Source organism: Phyllopteryx taeniolatus, chromosome 21 (genome assembly GCF_024500385.1).
Source record: "Phyllopteryx taeniolatus isolate TA_2022b chromosome 21, UOR_Ptae_1.2, whole genome shotgun sequence".
Taxonomy (NCBI): Eukaryota; Metazoa; Chordata; class Actinopteri; order Syngnathiformes; family Syngnathidae; genus Phyllopteryx; species Phyllopteryx taeniolatus.
The window spans coordinates 3,264,819-3,283,771 of NC_084522.1; the positions used below are offsets into that span (position 1 = coordinate 3,264,819).

The 18,953-nt window shown below is 45.4% G+C and overlaps 2 protein-coding genes across 11 annotated transcripts in view; one reads left to right on the forward strand and one right to left on the reverse strand.

Annotated features, from left to right (window-relative positions):
• The window catches only part of jarid2b (jumonji and AT-rich interaction domain containing 2b), a 69,830-nt gene extending 57,338 nt beyond the window's left edge, over positions 1-12,492 (forward strand). For all 4 annotated transcript variants that reach the window (XM_061759685.1, XM_061759686.1, XM_061759687.1 and 1 more), the window contains 13 exons: positions 994-2,329; positions 3,804-4,024; positions 5,211-5,519; positions 5,649-5,741; positions 5,808-5,926; positions 6,026-6,096; positions 6,945-7,059; positions 7,142-7,247; positions 7,565-7,747; positions 7,982-8,112; positions 9,074-9,242; positions 9,914-10,021; positions 10,841-12,492. In XM_061759685.1, coding sequence (XP_061615669.1) covers positions 994-2,329; positions 3,804-4,024; positions 5,211-5,519; positions 5,649-5,741; positions 5,808-5,926; positions 6,026-6,096; positions 6,945-7,059; positions 7,142-7,247; positions 7,565-7,747; positions 7,982-8,112; positions 9,074-9,242; positions 9,914-10,021; positions 10,841-11,098 — 3,219 coding nt within the window. In that variant the 3' untranslated portion in view covers positions 11,099-12,492. The remainder of the gene's footprint in view (positions 1-993; positions 2,330-3,803; positions 4,025-5,210; positions 5,520-5,648; positions 5,742-5,807; positions 5,927-6,025; positions 6,097-6,944; positions 7,060-7,141; positions 7,248-7,564; positions 7,748-7,981; positions 8,113-9,073; positions 9,243-9,913; positions 10,022-10,840) is intronic.
• The window catches only part of dtnbp1b (dystrobrevin binding protein 1b), a 46,885-nt gene continuing 39,651 nt past the window's right edge, over positions 11,720-18,953 (reverse strand). For 3 of the 7 annotated variants that reach the window (XM_061759707.1, XM_061759706.1, XM_061759708.1), the window contains 3 exons: positions 16,503-16,670; positions 14,659-14,802; positions 11,720-14,199 (listed from right to left, as the gene is read on the reverse strand). In XM_061759707.1, the coding sequence (XP_061615691.1) occupies positions 13,955-14,199; positions 14,659-14,802; positions 16,503-16,670 (557 nt within the window). In that variant the 3' untranslated portion in view covers positions 11,720-13,954. Of the gene's footprint in view, positions 14,200-14,658; positions 14,803-16,479; positions 16,671-18,953 lie in introns of all 7 variants that reach the window. The other 4 variants (XM_061759705.1, XM_061759703.1, XM_061759704.1 and 1 more) reach the window with 2 other exon arrangements.

Consider the following 18,953-nt stretch of genomic DNA (forward strand, 5'->3'; position numbering starts at 1 on the left):
TTGAAGCGAAGATAGGGAGGAGTCATTAGTTAATTATGTTTGCCCTTATATGTACGAATGCACTTTTTATATGATACGACAGCCGCACCCCAGTTTTGAGAACCCCTGCCCAATACTTTTGTCCATCGCCCTCCTCTTAATAACCCCCTCTAATTCCCCTTTCACCGTGCGTGTGTGTGTGTGTGTGTGTGTGTTTGTGTGAGTGAGAGAGTGAGAGATTGATAGCGACAGGGTCAGGTTTCAGTCCCCCTTATCTTTTAATGGCCTGCTCTTTGTCACCTTACTCCCTCCGCCACCTGAGATATACACACACACACGTGCGCGCACACACTCACAAGTCTGTTCAGCAAACGGATTTTTCATTCAGTCATTTAAGTGAGTAAAGCAAATAATGTTTCTGTAGGGCCCAATGCATGTGATGTTGGTTTTTGGGCAGTTTAAATAAATGAAATAGTAGCAGGTGTGTGTGGACTCCCACCCATATATTATTTTAAAATATATTTAATGTTCTTATTTATTTATTTATTTTTTTAAATCAGAAGTTCCTCATGAGTTCCTCTTGAGTAGGTTTTTGATTGAGTACTTTCTTACTCAAGTAACTACTTGTCTTATTATTGGAAAGTAACAGTACACTTCCTTGAGTCCAATATTTGGCTACTCTACCGACCTCTGTGTACGTCCATGTGCACGTTCGGCACACGAGTGAAAGCTGTCAACTCCCTCGGTAGTGACTGATATGTGTGTCCATTAAATGTGGCTGTGCTCGTCTGTCCAGTGTGTGCGACCGTGGGTGTGCGTGTGTGTGGGGGGCTAGCTGCTAGTTGTTTGTGTGCGCGCGCATCCATGGGTAGATTAAAAGCTGTTTAATTGTTAAAGTGGACACACCCAGCGTCAATTAGAGGACACGCCACTGTTGGAGGAAATTTGGAAAAAATAAAAAGAAGCGAATTAATATGGAGAATTAATATTTTCGGTGTCATTTCCTTTGGTCAGGTCTCCAGAGTGAACGGGCTGACGCGTCTGAGCGCCCTGCAGGCCGCCGCCAAGAGGAGCCGCGACTTCCGCCTGCCGTCCAAAACTGTGAAGAAGTACACGGCCACCGTGTCCAAGGGCCACGTCACCTACACCAAAGCCAAGCAGAGGGAACTGGGCAAGAAAACCAAACTCAGCAGCAACAACAACAATGCGAACAATCACAATCAGCACAGCCAGCCAGCAGCCAGCAACAGGCTGACCCACTCAGGAAAAGCAGCAGCAGCCTATCACAGCAATGCAAAAACACGCAAACAGGTGCTACTATCCAACGGGCTGCACGCGGGCGACGCCGCCGCCGCCGCTCGCCTCGACGCGAGGCTGAACGGGCAGCGGCACGACGACAGGGAGGACGGCCACAGACACGAGGGCGACTTCCCTGGGCGGGAGGGTCTGCGCAACTCCAAGCGGCGCCTGGAGGTGGTGCTGCACTCGGTGGAGGCCAGCGTGCTGAAGGGCGGCCAGGAGCCCAAGAAGGCCAAGCTTCGGCCGCCGCCACCGGAGACCCGCAGCGGCAAGAAGGCGGGCCCGATGCGCTCCGCCACCCCCAGCACCCCGCTCTCAAGCGGACGCCTTTCTGAGCCGCCGCCGCCCCCCGAGAGCTCCCCGCCCTCCACGCCCCTCGCGCAACAATCCTCTTCGACACCAGCAGAGTCGGCGAACCAGCGGCCCAAGCGGGCGTCGGCCGGCAAGCTGATGTTGATCAGACAAGCACAGCAGCAACTGAGCAGGTCTCACGGCCGCGGCGGCGCCTCCTCTTCCTCCCCGTCGTCCGGCCACAATCACTCCCGCGGCCCCGGGCGCAGCACTACCTCAGACCTCCGACAGGGCGCCGCCTCCTCCTCCTCCCCGCTCGCCAACCGGTCGGGACCGCTCGGGCCCCCGCCGACGGGGCGGCCGGCCGACCGCGACAAGGAGTGGGAGCGCGAGAAGGAGCTGGCGCGGCAGAAGGAGCGCGAGCTGGAGAAGGAGCGGGGGCCCCGGCGGAGCCGCCCCGAAGGGTGGGCGGCGTTGGGCGAGGTGCCAGTCTTCCTACCGGCGTCCCGCGAGTTCCAGGACCCTCTGGCGTACCTGGACGGCGTGCGGGAGCAGGCGGAGGCGGCGGGCGTGTGCCGCGTGGTGCCACCGCCCGACTGGAGGCCCGAGTGCAAGCTCAGCGAGGAGATGCGGTTCGTCACCACCGTGCAGAGGGTCCACATGCTGGGGCGGCGCTGGGGCCCCAACGTGCAGCGGCTGGCGTGCATCAGAAAACACCTCAAATCTCAGGGCATTACCATGGACGAGCCGCCCGTCATTGGTAAGACGCGCAGACCTCCGCCAAGGTGCAACTGCGGTTTCCTGGATCCGCTGTTTTGTGCTGGAAATTGCTTGAGTGTGTTACCGCTCCACCAGTTTGGATTGCAACGTTTTACCGCAATCCTGCTTCCTAGCAAAAAGAGCGCTGACCTCTGCCAAGGCCGAGCCATCCCGATTCTACGTGATGATTGATAGAATTCCCAGAGCAGAACATTTTTCCAGGTTAAGGCCCATGGGTCCAAATTTGGGGAAATTGGTTTTCACTTCATCAGGCTACTCGGGGAAAAAAGCGCAGACCTCCGCCAAGGCCAAACTAGCTTAATACCCGCTTTCACTCTCTCCTTTTCACAAAGTTTCCAGCCTGGCTGTTCTCTGTATTTCATGGTTTTCCGTACTAGAAATCTTCGGTGGCAATCAATTCCTTTCACACAGTGACGCACTGAATCCAGTCAGCTGATTGTACTCGCCGCAGCGTTAACTGACCTTTGGATGTCACCTGAGCTCTTTCCCCTGCCAAAACATTTCCATTTAATACAGAGCCCACACGCGGGTAAAGTCCGGGCGGCCGACTGACGGGACTCCCTGGCTCGTGGCCACACGGTAACTGCCGCGAAATGAAAACGAGAGAAGAAAAAAGTAGCGTTTGGGCTCGCGCCGAGGCTTGTTAGAGGCTCGTAAAGTGGCGGCGCCGCGGCAGGGAATGGGAAGTGACAGGACAATCTGCGGGAAATATTGTCGGGGTGGTCCGCGGGGGGGCCGCGCGCCAACTCCTCCGCTATTGTTATTGTCGGCTATAAAAAGGATGGCTCGTAAAACGCGATGGCAAACATTGCTGCGCCTCTCTACCAAAACCTAGTAAACACTATTTCATACACTGCACGGGGGCCTTGGGGGGGGGGGGGGGGTCTTCGGTGGCGTTCCGCAGCAGACGTCTCGCTCAGGTTGCGAGGAAAATAACTTTATTGATAGCGGGACTGTTAAGTGCTACTTTCTTACAGGGCATCATAACAGTGGAGAAGGGAAGGAAATAGATTTAGAATTTTCTGCCATTGAAGGTTTTATTCAAACGGCACTAAATAATCATCGGCAACTTTGCAGGATCTCTGTGTGAAAGCACAGAGAGCTCCGGCCGGCATTATTGGTGGGTTTCTATGTGAAAGGCACATGCGGATAAGCTGAAATTTTGAGCAACTTTGCTGAGTCTTTGTGTGAAATTGCACACAGTTGCGTCTATATCGCTGGCTTCTGTGTGAAAGTCACAATGTTTTTCTGAAACTTTCCAGTGCCTCTATGTGAAAGCGCACATATTTGCTGCAATTCCGTTGGGTTTCAGGCTTGAAAGGCACTAAATCTTCTTTAGAATATGCATGATCTCTGTGTGAAAGCGCACAGCAATTGTGAAAGGCTCCAACTTTTGTACTCCGGCCCGTGCGTGCATGCGAAACTACTAAGCGCGTTGTCGTTGCGGCACGCAGGCGGCTGCGAAGTGGACCTGGCGCGCTTCTTCCAGCTGCTCAACGACATGGGCGGCATGCAGCAGGTGATGGACCTGAAGAAGTGGACCAAGCTGGCCGATCTGCTGCGCATCCCCAAGTCGGCGCAGGACCGTCTGGCCAAGCTTCAGGAGGCCTACCTGCAGTACCTGCTGGCCTACGACTCGCTGGGCGCCGACGAGCGCCTCCGGCTGCAGGCCGAGGTGAGCTGTCTTCGCGCTGAAAATTGCTTCAATTATTAAATATGTGTTGCAAAAAAAAAAAAAAAGCTTACGTGGCGCTCTGGGCTTCTCTTTTATACATGTGTACGTCACACCCTATTATCATCTCTCAGCATGGATGACAGTGAACATCACTTGCAAAAGATGAAAATCCGCAATATGGAGAGACCTTATCAAATGAATATTTTAAATGGTTTCACAACTCCCACATGCTTTAAACATTTAAGCTTGTTAAAACACCCTTTTTTTTAAAAATGATTCCTTAGCGCCCGTTCTCGCTGTCAAGAAATGGGAGACTATCGTAGAACATAACTTCGAGGAAATGAGAAGAGGACTCCCTTGCTCGTACAGTTCTCAACATAAGAGGTTCAGCGTGCTCGCTTCAAGCTGTTTGTTTGTCCCTGCTGGTTGAAGTTTACTGTAAAACTGACGCATAAAACAAAATAGCTTGAAACATTGAATATTTAATCGCCCAAATGTTCAAACTAACTTTAAAAAAAAAAGTTTTTTTTAACAAAAGTCTGCTAGATTCATGCAGAAAATACAGTGGACCCACACTTATTTTTGGGTTCAGCATTCGCGTATTCGCATGTTAATTTGGAACCTATACCGATTTCTTCTTAGCATTTTTTTTTTCTGTTTCCCCCAAATGGCTTTTGTACGAGGCCGTCAATTATTATTTTCAGATTTTCACTTTTTGTAGTCTGGCTCAGTCCCTAGCCCCAACAAATAGCGGGGGTCTTCTGTAATGACAATTAGCGTTGATGTTATTGTAATCATAAACCTTCAAACAACTGCTACTTACTCATAAGTTTAGGGTGTAGGCAATTCGACAAAATTTCAGGGGTGGCGTCCATTCCTTGCGGATTTTCACAACTGCTTCATTTCCACTTTTGGCCACATCACAGGACCTGACAGCAGGGTGGGGGGAGAAAAGTAAAGCGGCAGTAAAACAGGCCAAAATCCAGATGTTAGGTGGTGAGACACGGCAAGAGACTAATTGCATTCTAGGTGCGCTTTAACCAAATGCGAGAGTCTCGAAATGTGTCTGAAGTCCAGTTTGAAACAGTTCTACGGCGATAGCCGCTCTAATTTCAGCCGGCACGGCATTCGTACTCGAGAACCTGTTGACGTCTTGATGTAGCAACAATGGGAATTTTTCCGTCAGGTACTGCAGGAGAAGCGTTGTCTGGAGGCGCGGCGCGGGCCTCTGGAGGGCCTGGCGGACTCGGCCGCGCCGGCGCTGCCCCGCTACGAGCCCAAGAACGGGCTGGCGGGCGGCGTGGTGGGCGGCGGCGGAGGCGGCGCCGGCACCAACGGCGTGTACCAGCATCTGAAAGATCTGGAGGCTCAGGTGAAAGCGGGCCGGCGCCGCCTCTTCGCTCAGGAAAAGCACGGCAGAGAGGACGGGCGGCGCGCAGCGGACGAGCCGGACGACGACGGCGTACTCGGCGAGCAGCACAAATGTATTTACAAGGTTAGTCACAAGGTTAACAAAAACGGAAGGTCATCTTCAATGCCACGCGAGGAAACTTGAACTGCGTTACTTGATCGGTGCTGCTGTTTTGGTTAGCAAACCGAGCGTAACTGTCAGACCGTGTTGCAGGGGAAGTCCGTGTCGTTGACCAACTTCTTCCGGATCGCACGCAACACCATGACCATGTGCTTCAACAAGGAGCCCGGCGCCGCCGAAGTGGAGGTGAGCCTCTTATTGCGTTATAAATTTCAATATATTCCAAACTGACATGAGCGGGTGTGCCTGCAGCAAGAGTACTGGCGCATTGTGGAGCAGCGTGACGGCCATGTGGCCGTACATTGCGGGAAGGTGGACACCAGCACGCACGGAAGCGGTTTCCCCACCGGCAAGTCGGAACCGTTTTCAAAGTCAGTCACACACACACACACACACACACGCACGCAAAAGAACATTTGGGAGGGGACGAAGGACACGCTGTCATGTCTGTGGCGCCCTCTTGTGTCCAGACACGGATGGAACCTCACCGTCCTGCCCAACAACTCGGGGTCCATCCTGAGACATCTCGGCGCCGTGCCCGGTAAGGTATTTTTAGTGCTGTTAAAGGTTTTAACTCTTAAAATGTATAGTTCATGATTATCTTAGTTATACTTTGAGTTTATATTAAATGATGTTTTATATAATTGTGCCTTTTCCACAAATGACTTTCTTCAGGCTTTTGATTGGCTGCATTTTTCTTTTGCCTGATTTATCCCAAAAAAATGTTTGGTTTTTTTAAATGTTGAAATATTGTAATTCTAAATTACATTTTATACGCATGATTGTGCCTTTTCCTGAAATGACTTTCTTCAGGTTTCTGATTGGTCTAAAATGGACAGATCTTTCCAGATTGAATAAAAATGTCATTAAATAAAAACATTCATCAAAATGTTTTCAATTTCAATTCTAAATTAAGTTTATTTTATATATATTATTGTGCCTTTCCCTGAAATTATTTTCTTCCAGCTTTTTCAAGATTTATGCACATTAAAAAACAGGAACTTAATGAAATTAATATTTTTCACTATTAAAATGTAGTTAAATGATAACTAACTTAACCAACTTATTTTCTAACTATTTCGATTGTAAATTTAGGTTTTTGTATGTACTCGCATTATTTTCCGTGACTTTATTCAGACTTCTGATTAGGTAAAATGATGGTTTTTCCATAAATTCATTGTGTAAAAGCTATAAATAATTATTTCAATTATACATTGAATTTAAATGAGCACTAACCTGGTTGTATTTATTATTTTTGTCAAACGTGTGAGGATTAAGACCTGAAATGCAAATTTGAATGAATGAAGCTGCCACCTGAATTCAAAAACAACAACAACAACAACAAGTCCCGAGATGTTAAAAGTTGTGGTTTTGCGTGTTTGCCCGCAGGGGTCACCATTCCCTGGCTAAACGTCGGCATGGTCTTTTCTACCTCATGCTGGTCTCGCGACCAAAATCGCCTTCCATACATCGATTACCTTCACACTGGTGCTGATTGCATTTGGTGGGCGGCGGCGCACACGCAGGCGTATCCACACGCGCGTAAGTATAGAAATGTATTATTAACGTGCGTGCGTGTGCGTCAGGTATTGTGTCCCTGCTGAGGAGAAGTCCAAGCTGGACAAGGTGGTCCACACCCTGCTGCAGGCCAACGGGACGCCTGGACTGGAAATGCTGGAGAAGAACATCATGGTCAGTGCGCGCGCATTCCATTGCGCTTCACTGTGGGCGTCGATTTCGCATTTAATTGGATTATTCAAGTTGGTTAATTTAGTCATTCAAATATTAGATATAAATTGTAAAGTAATGTTTACATCATTTTTTTGCTTCAATTAAGATTTTGTTTCTATTGAATGAATGCAGAACTCCCTAATTAGTCATGATTTATTTAATTGCAAATAAATGAACATGATGTTCGTGATGGTGTGTCCATCCATAAAGCTGTCTAACATATTTTGTTTTAAATATATTTGCTGATTTTTTTTTTGATGACAATTTTTGGGGTCAAGATTTCTCCGGAGGTGCTGTGCCGCGAGGGTATCCGTGTCCACCGCACGGTGCAGCGCAGCGGCCAGTTTGTGGTGTGCTTTCCCGGCGCCTTCGTGTCCAAAGTGTGCTGCGGCTACAGCGTGTCGGAGACGGTGCACTTCGCCACGCCGCACTGGATCAAGCTGGGCTACCAGGCGGCCAAGGTGGGCGCCGCGCGTTACGTGGCCCCATGCAGAGAAACTTTGGGAATTGTTCGCCAACTCCATTCTTGTCTACAAAAAACATTTCCATCTCGGTTTATGTAGTGAGGAGTAGTTTTTAGATTAGAAGGGAGGGGCAAAAAAAAGTTTCGTGTCAACATTTGTCAAATACATCAACGGTTCATGGATGGTGATAAATTAGTTGAGTTGAGTCATTGGCGGTTTGGCTCCCGACAGGATCTGAAGTGCCGGCGCATCGCCGAGCCGTTCTCCACGGAGAAGCTGCTCTACCAGATCGCCACGGCCGAGTCCAAACGGGACAACGGCCTCCTGCTCGCCACCGTCGCCGCCCTCCTCAAAGACCTCAGGTGGGGAAATACACTTGGCAAATGACGCCAAAGATTTTCGGGGGAAACGTTAACGTCGTCGTCGCCGTCACAATAAAGTCGCAACTTTATGAGAAAAATTGTCGTGAGCTCGCAAAATTATGTCAATCTTTTTTTCTTTTTTTTTTTGGGAAATCTTACGAATAAAGTTGCAATTTTATGCGGCAAAAAATTCTAAGTATTTCATGAAGCGAAAGTTGTAAAATTATGTGAACAATTTTAATCTGTGGCTTAATGTTGCAATTTTATGAGAAAAATATTCAGAATTAGACAATAGTTGTAATTTGGTGGGAATAAAGTTATGAAATTATGTGAGATTGTAATCTTATGAATCAAATTGCAATTTTATGAGGTTAGAATTTTACAACAGTCGTCAATTCATCAGAATAAATTTTTATTTTTCAAAATTGGACATCCTCAGAATAGTGGAAATTTTAACCCCAAAAAGTTTTTTCTGAGGGAAAAAGTCGTTCTTTGAGAATAGTCATTATTTCATGAGATGTTGTCAAATTTAAAGCCGTCATCTTTTTTTTTTTTTTTTTTTTTTTTTTTAATGGAATTTTAAGAAAACATTCTAGAAAAGTTGTGATCCTACAACTAAAATGTGCATTTTTTTTGGTGAACAAAAGGTGTGAATTTTGTGAAAATGAAGTCATACAATCATGTGAAAAGTTATCATCCTACGAATAAAATTGCAATCTTGTGAGAAAACGGGTGTAATCTCGTGAGAATGAAGTATTCCGTGTAGAAGACACTTTTCATGAGAAATAAGTTTAGGAATTTTGCAGGACAAAAAGTCATCATTCAACATGAATAAAGGGCAGTCGAATAAAAAGTTGGCAATTGCGCGGCTATATACGTGGTTTGGGGGTTTGAATGTGGGCTTCCCAAAACCCGTTTGGCATCTTGTCTTGAGTGACGATGTTGTTGTGGTGCGGCGCAGGAACACGGAGATGCGGCAGCGCTCGGAACTGTTCGCGGCGGGCCTGCACTCGGCGGCGCGCTACGGCGCTCACGACGAGGGCCGCAAGAAGCCGCGCGGGAAGTGGACGGCGCTCGAGTCCTCCGAGAGGCGATGCCAGATCTGCCACCACCTCTGCTACTTGTCCATGGTCGCCACAAACGCGCAACTTTTCTTGACACGCACGCTGCAGCTCCTTGTTTTTATTGTGACCGACATAAGTGATACAAATAGGGATAAAATCTAACTGCAGGATAAAATTGAATTTCAAAACTAAAAAGTTTCAAAGTGTTTCTAATTCAGAATACATTTTTAAAAAGGTTCAATTTTGGTGTAAAGCCTGAAAATGACAAATGACTGGTTAATTAAAGAAAAAGTAAAATTACAATAAAAACAATTAACACCTAAGAAAATCTTAATTACAAATTAGTTTGTAAGAAGTTATTTAATTGATAAACTAAAATTACAAATGACTATTTTTTTGTAATTCAAAATATTAAATCTTAAAATTAAAATATCTAAAATTGATTAAAGCTACAATTTAATTTCAAAACAATTTACAAAAGTACAAATTACGCATTAAAAAAGTCAAAAAAAGATTTTAAACGAAGCAAATAAGATTGGAATTCAAATTTTTAAATGTCGCTTCATTTTTAAATGAGAAAAATGTTAATTAAGTGTAAAGAAATATAAATAAAGTCAGTTAAGTTACAAATATTTTACCTTAATTAGGAAGTAATCAGTTATTGCTGAAAAAGTGAAATCAGTCGTGTTTGGATATGAATTAAAAAATTTTTTTTTATTTTTTTTTTTTGTGTGCAGGTGGTGCAGGAGACGGACAACGTTGTATTCTGTCTGGAGTGCGCGTTGCGCTTCGTGGAGAAGCACAAGTCGTGCCGAGGCCTCAAGATGATGTACAGATATGACGAGGTGCGCGCGAGAGAGAGAGAGAGAGAGAGAGAGATCTATATATATTAAAAAAAACTTAAAGGGACATTTTGAATTGTTTAAATTAACTGGTTTTATGTCATGAAAAATATAAATGAAATATAAGACAAAAATACTAGAGTAAAACAAATGACTGAATAATGAAAATCAAATTTTTATGTTTAACATTTTAAGATAATTGTTTGAAATTGTTATTGAACTTAAATAACAATAAATAATATAAATAACATTTTCATTAAAGATGTTTTCAAATCAAATATAGCTTCCTATTTGTAAATCCATCCATCCGTTTTCTTTACCGCTTATCCTCACTAGAGTCGCGGGCTGCTGGAGCCTATCCCAGCTATCTCCGGGCGGGACACCCCGAACCGGTCGCCAGCCAATCGCAGGGCACATAGAAACAAACAACCATCCGCACCTACGGGCAATTTAGAGTCCTCGATCAACCCACCGCGCATGTTTTTGGGACGTAGGAGGAAACCGGAGTGAGCACGGAGAGAACATGCAAACTCCACACAGGTGGGGCCGGGATTTGAACCCCGGTCCTCAGAACTGTGAGGCAGATGTGCTAACCAGCTGTTCACCGTGCAGGCCTATTTGTAAATTTACAAGATAATTAAAAACATTCTAAATGTTGTTAATGATGATGAAATATTTTTTTACGTTCTAAATAATTTCAAATGAAAGGTTTTTTTTTTTTTTTTTTTACAGAATTATGTAATATATATTTGTAATATTTAAGCCAATTCAGTTATTTTAAAATGTTCGATGACTTACAAATGTATTTGTCTTTTCCATCAGGAGCAAATCAACAACTTGGTGAACCAGGTGTGCGGGCGGGCCATGCTGAAGAGCGGCGGGGGCGTGGCGGCGGGCGGCGGCCTAATCGTGGCGGCGTCCGCGGCGGTGGCGGGCGCGGGTGACGCCTGCTGCCGCCCCGTCAGCCCCGCCAAAGCCTCGCCGGCCAAGCGCGGCGCCCCCCGCAAGCGCAGCGCCATGGAGGTGTCGCTCGCCCGCCTCTCCTCCAGCCTGATGCCCAAGGCGGCCGCCGTGTCTTGAGGCCTTTTGCACTAGCATCCAAAACATTTGCCGCCGTTTCCCCAATTGCTTTTTGTCTCTGCCCCGCCCGCCAAATTTTTTGGAAGTAGAAACCCAAAGTTTTTCCTCCCGAATTCCCGGCGCAGCTCCTGCAGTATCTCTTTGAAAACGCCGTGGGGCACGCTCGTAGTGAAAACTTGAAAGACATTGCTGTTTTTTTCCCTGCATCCTTCTGGAGTTTTTTTTTTTTTTTGTCGTTTGTGGGATTTGAGCGCAAAAAAAGTGTGCCTCAAAGCGAGGAGTTCGGCCTTATTTTTTGGTGCTGTCGCTTTCCGATTTACTGTATCATGCCGGGGGGAAAAAAAAAAGTGCGAGGTTGGCCGGAAGCTCGCGCTAACACGGCGGAAAAGCTTCCCCCCCCCCTGCCCCTCGGTTGGTTGGAGATGTGCAATCGTGTTAACATTCCATTTTTCTTCCACTCCATCTGACTTCAATTCTTATCATTTTTGATTTTTGTTTTCATTTTCTCAAGTAGAGCCACTAGTGTCAAATGTGAAATGTTCAGTTTTGTCCCAATTATAATTTTTTTTTTTTACTTGTTTATTATTCGATTAAATTGAGTGTTTGTTTGTTTCCCCCCCCCCCCCCCCCCCCCCTCCCCTCCCATGAATTTTTTTGTACATAATCCTGTAAATGTCTTTTACATACTTGGCCCGGTGGGGAAGGACGCCAGGAAAGAGTGATGATGATGAAGAAAAAGCCTTACAATTCCCTTTCTTCATCGGCGTGTGCGCTGACGACAGCGTCTCTCCCGTATGTAAAGAAAAAAAAATCGTTTAAGTGCTGCTTATATCGCTAAAAAGACATAAGACGACTTTCCCCCACCCTTACCCGAGCCCCTTGAGCCTAGTTTTTTTTGTTTAGCTTTACTTTTTTTTTTTTTTTGTAAGGGGGAAAAAGCAGGCGAGGAAAAAGTTACTTTAAAATTTTTTTTTTTTTTACATTTTCAAGCATGAAAATTTCACACAAAGAAAGGTCGTAGCTCCTCATGTTGCACTGAGAAAAAATGCTTTTAAATGGATACTTTTTTGTTTTGTTTTGTTGGTCGTCATCCCGCCCACGCAGAGGACTGAAAAACTCTTTTACGTCTATTTAAGGAAAAAAAACGCTGTGCGCGTTTTCAGCGTTTAAATAATAATGAAAAAAGAAAGCTGTTGTCAAGTTTTTATGGCCTTAACGATGTTTTTCATCTTGTTTGATTTTTGATGTCTGAAAGTGCTCGCTAACAAAAAGCGAGGCTCTTAATTTATTGGTCCAGACTCTCGTGTTGGTTACTTTTTTTTTTTACTTTTTTGCAGTTTGTTTGTATTTGAGGTTGAATAAAAACTTGCCGACAATTCACTGTCAAGCCTTTGCCAATGTCTCACGTCTTGATTTTGTTCACAATAATTTGATTGAATCCTTTAGACGTTGACATGTAATGATGTAACTTCAAAATTCAAGCAAAACAAAAAAAGGCATGTATCTCAATTTCTTTTTCTAAAACAGGAAAAATGAATGAATTGTTTTTATTTCATATTCTATTTTAATTTTATGTATTTTTTTTTTTAAGAAATCCAAAAAAGTTGGAGATATGTTTTTTTTGTTGTTGGAGGGTAATATGTATATACACGTATTTTAAGGACCTGCAGTAAGTTACATATAGTATAACTAATAGGTTTTGTTACTACTAGTAGTAATCATGATGTGTATATGTCCGTTTATATTTGTATCAGTAAAAATGTACGTGTGCTCAAATGTATGCACATAATTCCTCTGCACATAATACACAAACATAAATGTACTGTACATATGCATATGGACAAACACAGAATTACACACGCATCGGCTGTATAATCCCCCCAAAAATTTTTGTTGGCTATATATATATATATATATATATATATGCATTCACATGCTAAATATTTAGAGCTACGGTACATATATACACTTACACAAACGCGTATATGTATAGACGTGTATATACACGTCTATACATGTAGCATATTCACGTGCACAATGTGCATGCACATACAAATATATATAGATACACGTATATGTACATGTATACACATATACATACGAGTAACACATACTAGTAATGAGTTATTGCATGTGGTTTATATATAGGTCCTCTTAATTACATTTCCCAAAAATCACGATTAGCTATTTAGTATAACTAAGTAATATTCAGTGCCTAAGAAACCGAGTGTCCTTGAATGCACCACAGTGACAACACAATGTCCTCAGATGACCTTTTAATTCATCTCAGCGCAATAACAAGATACAGTACACGCTAGATGTATACACGGCACACTCAAATCATGTACACTTAAGTCTTCAGTCGGGACAAGAGCACACGCGCACTTTGGTCCCAACTTTGGTCCTTTGCGAGCCTGACGGATACACAAGATTATTTGTTAAACTTGGAGAAAATATGGGACACGCACAAAAGGAAAACCCCGGAGCATACAAAGGGGAATGCTCATAAGCTCAAGAAAAAGCACAACGCCAAAGGTACGGTCCGTTTCCTCGTCTATGGTCGTCATGACAATTTTCCTTGATGATGCCGACACTGAAAACGCTCAAGAAGAAGGCCAACATTTTGGCAGCAGGTTCCATTTCAAGTTTCGTGGTTGTCGTCGTCGTTGTCGTCGTGTGCTTGTTTTGATCCTTTTTTTGTTTGTTTGTTTTCCAGAATCCAACAAACCATACCACATGTGCACCTGAGTTGATGTTGTGGTAATAATTAGTCAAAAGTTATTTTTTTTCCCAAATGTAAGTTGCTGTCTAAGGCAGATGTTGTAAAGTGGGTGTTCTTTTTTTTTTTCCTCCCCTTCAAACCTTGGGGGTCCCGCTGCCACAATCGGGCGCCATCACCAGAGGGGGCGCCCTCTTCCTCCTCCTCCTCCTCGTTGTCGCCCTAGCCCCTCCCTCCTCTTCCTCCTCGTCCTCTTCTTCATCATCGTCTTCCTCGTCGCCGTCACGGCGTGCGCACGTGGACGACAAAGACGACAGCTTGTCGCGCAGCTCGACCTGAGTGGGAACCTGCAGGCTGATCTCCGTCGTCAGCGAGTCGGGGCCTGGAAGAGGCAAAAACTGTATTCAAGGTATCGGTACTCGTGGAGGCTGTCGATACCAGCCACTGATACTTCGGGGGGGGGGTGAAATCTGACATGGAGTAAGTCCTCCTCGCCTCTAGCTGGCGCTACACTGCGGGGGTTCGATACATCGACAAATCAATGTGCGTCACAAAGAAAGAAAGGTCTTTGTTCATAATTATCTGTCAATTATCTGTATGTATCAAAAGTACTAATGGTATCAGTGAGTACTCAAGAGTGAATTCTCGTTCTGATATCGAAGGTCCCTAAAGGTTATTGTTACTTTACATTAATATGACGCAAAAAAAAAAAAAAAAAAAAAAAACAACGCCCTAATAACTACATGAGTAAGTGAAAAAAAATACTTGTGTTGCGCAACCGGTGAGCAGTGCAGTTTTTTATGTTTTACTTTGCGGGCGTAAAAAGAAGCAAAGGGGGGACCTGCGACGGGCGAGGTGGCGCTGTTGTCCTCGCCGCCCGAGTGCAGGAAGACGTCGAGCGCCTCGTGGTCCGACATGTCCATCAGGTCCATCTGCTCCAGCATGTCCACGTTCACCTCCATGGACGACATGCTGCCTATTGGCCCTGTGACCGCGACGGGACAGCAAGGGATCGTCATTACTATTTAGTACAGCGGGCGTCCAGCAGGGGGCGACAAGGAGCGGAGTCCAGGCAAAGCAAAGCCAGGCGGGATGAATTTTAGCTTGAGCAACGTTAGCTAAATAATGACGGCAAAGGCAATGTTGACAGTGACTTTTTTTTTGCAACAATAACATTAATAAACTCAGTAAAAATAATGTATATTTTTTTGTATATATTTTCATTGTATTATTTATTAAGACATTTACTTATATATATTGTGATTTTTTTTTTATTTTTAAATAGACCATTATGTTATTATATTATTTACTTTAGTATTTTTTTCTTTTTCACACTTTTACCTATAATTTATGTATTTATTATCATTTAAAAAATATTATTACGTTACATAAAAACAGGGCTGTAGGAAAACAAAATTTTCATCATTTTTGATTAAAAAAAAGAACAACCATTCTGGTACAAATTAAAAACTCACAAAATTTAAAAAAAATGTACATACTTATATTTTTTGTAACGTTTATTCAATTACAAAAACGTGTTTTTCAAAGTTTTCGATACAAAAATAAAGAAAAATATATATATATATATATAACATATCCAAAAATACAAGATTATTATTCAAAATTTACGAGTTTTTTTTTATTTTTTAAATGTTTTAATGTATGAAATGCTACTATCATTTTATTTTATCATTGTAAATAAATGCATGTATCATTGTGTTTTTACTGGGTTCACCACACTTGCAGGGTGATTTCAGACCCCGTTACCATGATGATAAAAAAATATATATATATATATATATATCATGTTTTTAAAAATAATACATATTTGTTGCGTTAAACACATTTTGAATATGCAACCTTGCAGAGGGACCCGTCGGTGACTATTTGAAAGCGCTGGATGCGTCACGTTTGGAATACTATGAGGTGGATTTGAGGCTGTAGTTGTAAATTTGAGGGGGGGGGGGGGGTGGGGTGGGGTGCAAGAGGAAGCTGGGAGATGATTGGCCAGTGCAGAGCAGTGAGAGAAGACGCCATTGGCTACCGTACCTCGAGGAAGTTAGGAGGGCGGAGCGAGGCCGCATGGGAGGGAGAGCACAAGAAAGAAGAAGAACACGATGGGGGAGGAGTTACGTTATTTCACTCCCGACCCCGCCCTCCAATGAGCAACTGACAACTAGAGTGGGCTAACTCCATTTTTGCCATTTGTAAGTGAGACGCCTACTGGTCGAAACTTCGGAGACCGAAGACCTGGAAAGTAAGCGTTGCTGTACAGGGTAAGTTTTTATTATATTTATCATCTTTCACCAAATATTGATAAGATTTCACGGATGTTTGGACCTGGACCGCTATCGCGCTGCGCTATTTTCGTAATCCCACATTCTTTCTTTCCTTCCAGGCGACCGAGGCGATCGTCGCCTGGAGTCAATCTTTGAAAGTGACGATGACGACAGTGCGTCGGGCTTTGAATAGTATTCAAAGATGAGCTCAATCCAAAATGTCCGAATCTGAGGAAAACCGCAATTTCTGTAAAAACAAAGATCCCGAAGGAGACCTCGCAAATTGCCCGGATTGTATTGCCAGCGTGGAACTTCAGATCCGTCCCCTGCAAAAATGACCAACGGAGTGAGCCCAGCGTAGTTGCGAGCGGCTGCCACGTAACCTGGGCCGGCGGTGGCGTCTGACCTCGCCTCTCGGCGATCTGCAGGTATCCCGTGGACAGGTACTGCTCCACGTCCTGCTGGAAGGCCTCCTCCAGCAACTTGTGTCTGTCCCTCAGCTTCAGCTGCCCGCCGGCGGATTCGGCGCCCGCCGGCGCCTTCGCAGCGTTGTCGCCGCCGCGCTCCACTTCCACTGCAAACGCAACAAAAGTATTGGGACGCATCCAAAGAAAACGGCCTCGGTGAGATAATCGTGTGCTGGAGTGGGACTGGGCGGGGGGCGGGGCCAATTGCGATTGGTCCAAGTGGGACGTTGAGGGAAGATGACGAGCAGTGTGCGCGCGCGTGTGTGTGTTACGTAGTGCGGGTCAAACAAAGTGTCTCTTTGGATCTCATCAGCTGCAAACATTGCAGCTCTCATTTTTCCTGGTGGAAAAGCAACTCGTGATGTGACTCACGATGTTCTTGCTGTTTTTTTAATGAATTGAAATTCCTCAGATTTCATTCAATGGGATTGTCATTTTCTATTTTGTTTTGATGTGATTGATCATTTGTATTTTATTTTTTACGCATGAGCCTCAGTGTTTATATTTTTACATTTTCCGATTCGTAAGTTTCTTCTTTCGATTGTGCGCGTGCGGTCGCCCGACATCATGTGCGCTATAAAGAAAAGGCCCCGCGGCCTCAATACGAGCAAATGCTAAAAATAGAAACCCCCGGAACGGCGAGAACATGCGGCGGCGGCGGCGGCGCAGGATGTGGCTGAGCTGACGAAGATGAGGAGGAGGAAGAACGTGTGAAGAGGGATTAGAAAGAGCAACTTTGTGGCAGGTGCTTTCATCAAGCGCGGAAATGATAAGAAGCTCATCAGGAACGGGCTTAATTCTTTCTTTTTTTTTTTTTTTTAATCCTTAATATGACTCGACCACACGAACACACACACACACACACACACACACACATTTGGGCAGTGTAGACGAAGAGAGAAGGCTCCCAGGGAGCTGATGGAGGTTAGGCGCTGTGCCTCGCTTCAAGCATGCACAGCGTCGAACCCGTCAAAATTGTTGTGCCGCCGACGCCGCCCGGAGGACGAACACACTCGGCGACACGCCGGCATTCATCCTTGCTATTATTCACCCATTTGTTTACTGCCGCCTGTTCGCAAAGCGGCGTTCCCCGATATCGCGAGCAGTTTGAAAGAATTCCGAATGATTTTCAAAGTCCGTGTTTAGAATTTCAAAAGCGAAGCGAAGACAGCCTCTGTCGCCCGAAATACACGAGTTGACAACTGCGCCGTGTTTTTGCGGTTCAGTGAAATGATAGTTGGTTACTGCCCGATGCAACACCAACGCTCGCAGTTTTTCCATTGCGGCGAGTGGTGATCAGCGGGTGTGCGAGCGCGAGCGTTTGGCCGAGTCGCTCTTTACACGAACGCGACACGAGATTTTGTGCCGCGTGCGTGTTTTGCACGTGAGCCTGAGTGTGTGAGATGTTGCACCTGCGCTTGGAATGCGTACCCGCGACAGGATAAACAAGGTGACGTAACCACGCCAGCGTTTCCTTCAATCTGCCACTTCCTGCGTGACACTGTGTGTCCTCGCACGCACGAACGCACGCGCTCCATCTGCTGTGTGTCGCTATAGAGACGGCGGGTTGGTGTAGAGGAAGTGGCGTCTCACTGCAGACGCCACGGAGAGCCATTCAGCCCCGTTAGCGTCCCACGGCAGCTTTACGGCGGAATTGACTCATTTGATGGAGCCAAAAAGCGGCTGCGACATACGCGCAACCAAAATCATCGCGGCGCATCGTAACAATCACCGGACCGCCTGCAAATAAGCAGACTGAGGTATGGGTAAGGGTTCGGTTGTGGTTAGGGTTGCAGTCGGGGTTTTGATTAGGGGTTAGGGTTTCAGTCTTAAGCCTTCTTTACACTCGCGCGGACGGCGACCGCGCTGACGTCACCGCGGCTGTGTTTGCCTTTACACTCGAGCGCAACGCACGCACGCTGTTTGGAAAGTGTAGGGTTTGGATTTGGGTCGGGTTTTGGTTCAGGCTGAGGGTTCGGAGAGGGTAAGAGTTAGTCAACAGTTAAATTCGGGCGTCTATTTGAGGGAGACGTTTATCAGTCCTGCATGACACATCCGTAACTAAGTAACAGCATCTGTGTGTATAATACTTGGAATTTTGCTAATATTTGTGAACCGATTAAGGGTTACGCTAGCTAACTATGGGCCGAATATTTGTTTTTGTCATCCTCGAACCTCTGAGTGCCCAACACTAACAGAAACCTGATTTCCACTGTAGTGTCCTTCAAATAGCGACGAGCCGCCACCAGGGACGAGCGTTACTGGATTTTGGCGGCCGATTTGTCCTCCGCGCCCTGGCAAAAACCTGACGACAGCCGCTGTCGCTGTGAACGCGTCGCGGTCCTCAGAGAGCCGCTTTTATGTTTCGATCCGAAAATGTTGCGCTCCAG